The sequence below is a fragment of the Poecilia reticulata genome, unplaced genomic scaffold (assembly GCF_000633615.1).
Source record: "Poecilia reticulata strain Guanapo unplaced genomic scaffold, Guppy_female_1.0+MT scaffold_260, whole genome shotgun sequence".
Taxonomy (NCBI): domain Eukaryota; kingdom Metazoa; phylum Chordata; class Actinopteri; order Cyprinodontiformes; family Poeciliidae; genus Poecilia; species Poecilia reticulata.
The window spans coordinates 47,651-50,405 of NW_007615043.1; the positions used below are offsets into that span (position 1 = coordinate 47,651).

The 2,755-nt window shown below is 37.3% G+C and overlaps 1 protein-coding gene across 2 annotated transcripts in view; it reads right to left on the minus strand.

The window, feature by feature from the left end:
* Positions 1-2,755, minus strand: part of LOC103460579 (zinc finger protein 343-like) — a 25,108-nt gene extending 22,353 nt beyond the window's left edge. The window contains exons 1-2 of one of the 2 annotated variants that reach the window (XM_008402817.2): positions 2,467-2,755; positions 1,478-1,753 (exon numbers count right to left, since the gene is read on the minus strand). In XM_008402817.2, the coding sequence (XP_008401039.1) occupies positions 1,478-1,753; positions 2,467-2,626 (436 nt within the window). In that variant the 5' untranslated portion in view covers positions 2,627-2,755. The remainder of the gene's footprint in view (positions 1-1,477; positions 1,754-2,466) is intronic. The other variant, XM_008402818.2, reaches the window with a different exon arrangement.

The following is a 2,755-nucleotide window of genomic DNA, read 5'->3' on the forward strand; positions in this document are numbered from 1 at the left end:
ATATTATATTATATTATATTATATTATATTAACAGCCCGTCAGTGAAAAGTTATGTTTCTCTTTTTATTTCCCAAACTAATAACTTTTTACATGTTCAAATAAAATCTAAATTAATCTCCATTTTTATAGTTTTTTTTTATTTTCACATTTTTCTAATTAACTGTGTTTTAAAATCTTGTAAATATAAAAACATTTTCAACACTTTTTATCTTTTAAATCAAAAACATTTCAAACAGATTTCACACATTTATAGAGTTCATAAAAATAAAAAATAGAAAGATTTGAATTAATTTGTCTGAGATTTTTGGTTGCAGTTTAAGAAGAATATATTTTACACTGAATGGAATAATAAGGAACCAAAATACATTTTAAAATTAAATATAATTGTTTTTGTTTTGCAGTGAAGATTAAATGTTTTTATTTATCTCTGGTTTCTTCTGTAACGTTTACATGATGACATTTCCACAATCAATCAATCAATCAATCAAATTTCATTTGTATAGCACATTTCAGCAGCAAGGCATTTCAAAGTGCTTTACATAATTTAAATAAAAACAGCATGTGACATTAAATAAATAGTGGGAAAGAGATTTTGGAATAAAAAGATAAAAACATTAAAACCCCTTTTAGGACTGAAGTTAAACGTTTTTACACCTTCAGTCTCTTTCACAAGCTCACTTCTGTTACGGAATCTAAGCGCCTGTCGTCGCCGGACTCTGCCGTCCGTTTAACACGGTATTATCCAGGTTTATCCAGGTATTATCCAGGTTTATCCAGGTTTATCCAGGTATTATCCAGGTTTATCCATCATTAACAGTAAAGATAAAAACATTATAAACATCAAACCCCGGCACTCTAACCCTCATTTAGCCATCAGCAGCTCTAACCAGACGGGTTTAAGTTGAGATTTAAAGGCTCTCAGTGTTTCAGCTGTTTTACAGTTTTCTGGAAGTTTGTTCCAGATCTGTGGTGTATAGAAGCTGAATGCTGCTTCTCCTCGTTTTGTTCTGGTTCTGGGGATGCAGAACCAGAACCAGAACCAGAAGATCTGGTTCTGGACTAACGACCAAAAGCATCATAAATGCTGAAGCAGCAGAAAGTGATTTAAACACGTTTCCATCCTTACCGGTTCCATCGAGTTTGGATCAGAACCAAAGATCAGGAAAGCGTAGAATGAGCAGAAAGCTGTCTGCTGCTGACCGGGTCAGCTGAGCAGAACCGGTCCAGATCTCCATGTTTTCCTCATGACTGGATGCAGATTTAAAACGTGTCTGAATGAGAAGCAGACAGAGCTGCTGCTCAGCAGATCAGAACCGTCCTGCTGAAGTTGCTGTGAGGTTCTGATGGATCAGAACCATCAGAAATGTGCTGTGAAGGTCCAAAGTGGGTCTGCAGGAAGCTCTGCAGACATCANGGTTCTGGTGAGTTTCATACCGGTTCTGGTGAGCTCTATACCGGTTCTGGTGAGTTTCATACCGGTTCTGGTGAGCTGAATCCAGCAGATATCCAGCTTTCTGATCTCCTCTTGGTACTGGATCACCGTATTTCCAAACTCTGGTTCCTTCTGGTTTTCTTTCATCTGAATATGATCATGTTCCTGCTGTTTCCCTCCTACACACTGAGGTTCTGGTTCCTGCTGGTTCTGTCTAATTTCTTGAGGTTCTGGTTCCTTCTGGTCTAGACTCTGCTGGTTCCGGAGCTCCGGGTCGGTCAGAACCTCCTTCTTATTGCTGACATGCTGCTTTGGCTCGTCTGTAGGAACAAGGAGACCCAAGAGCTCATGATGACCGTCTCCAGAACCGGTGTTGGTTCTGATCCAGACATCCTGGTCCGATCATTTTATGAGTTATTGCAAATAGAATAAATATTTAGTTATTGTCAATGAGTTTACACTCCAAGATCATTTCTGTTTTACTACAGCCTTAAAAAATAAATTAATTAAATGAGTAACAATTGAGACATAGATTCTCTTTGGAATTGAAGGACTTTATGAATTAGTAATGACGTCAGTCAGCTATATAATGATGTACAAATTCAATTTACAGTAAGAGAGCAAATATATTTAAGGTAGAGTCAGAAAACAAAGCAAATCAAGTTCACTCAAGTTTTCCATCTCTTCTCCGTAAAAAATGTGCAAATAAATAAAAAAAATTTAAAAGCTTAACTTTATAGCTATTTTTGGCGTTTTCTGTTTCCCCATAAATTTTTTAAAATTGTTTTATTTTCCAATTCTAGTCTACTGTCGTTAGCAGAAGCAGAATAACCCGTTAAAACGGACGAACCGGATACAAATTAAGCTACATGGTGGTAGCTGCTAAAGCTAGCAAATGGGCGGTTGGTCACAGTTGCCATGGTAACAGGAAGAAAAAATCCCAACCAAACGACTCAATTTTTCATCTATTCATTTTTTTTATGTTGTATTTTATTTTATGAGTCTGAACTAACCGGCCTCTGTAGCTTCTTACCGATTCTGGTGAGTTTTATTTGAGGTTTCCAGCATTTTTCCAGCAGTTTAATGTCCTCCTCGTAGCGGACGATGGTTTTTTCGACCTGTATGAAGATTTCCTCCACAGCAGCAGTTAGTCGCTCTCTAATGAAATTTCTCAGCTGCTGAAATGAAGACATTGTTACTGAATATTTAGCTAAAACTCAACACCACAACACAAGCTGCTGCTGGAGCCGTTTCGTTTAACTTCAGCTGTCACACTGAAACAAAGCAGCTGGTTTACCGCCCCTTGCTGGACTGGAGGAGAA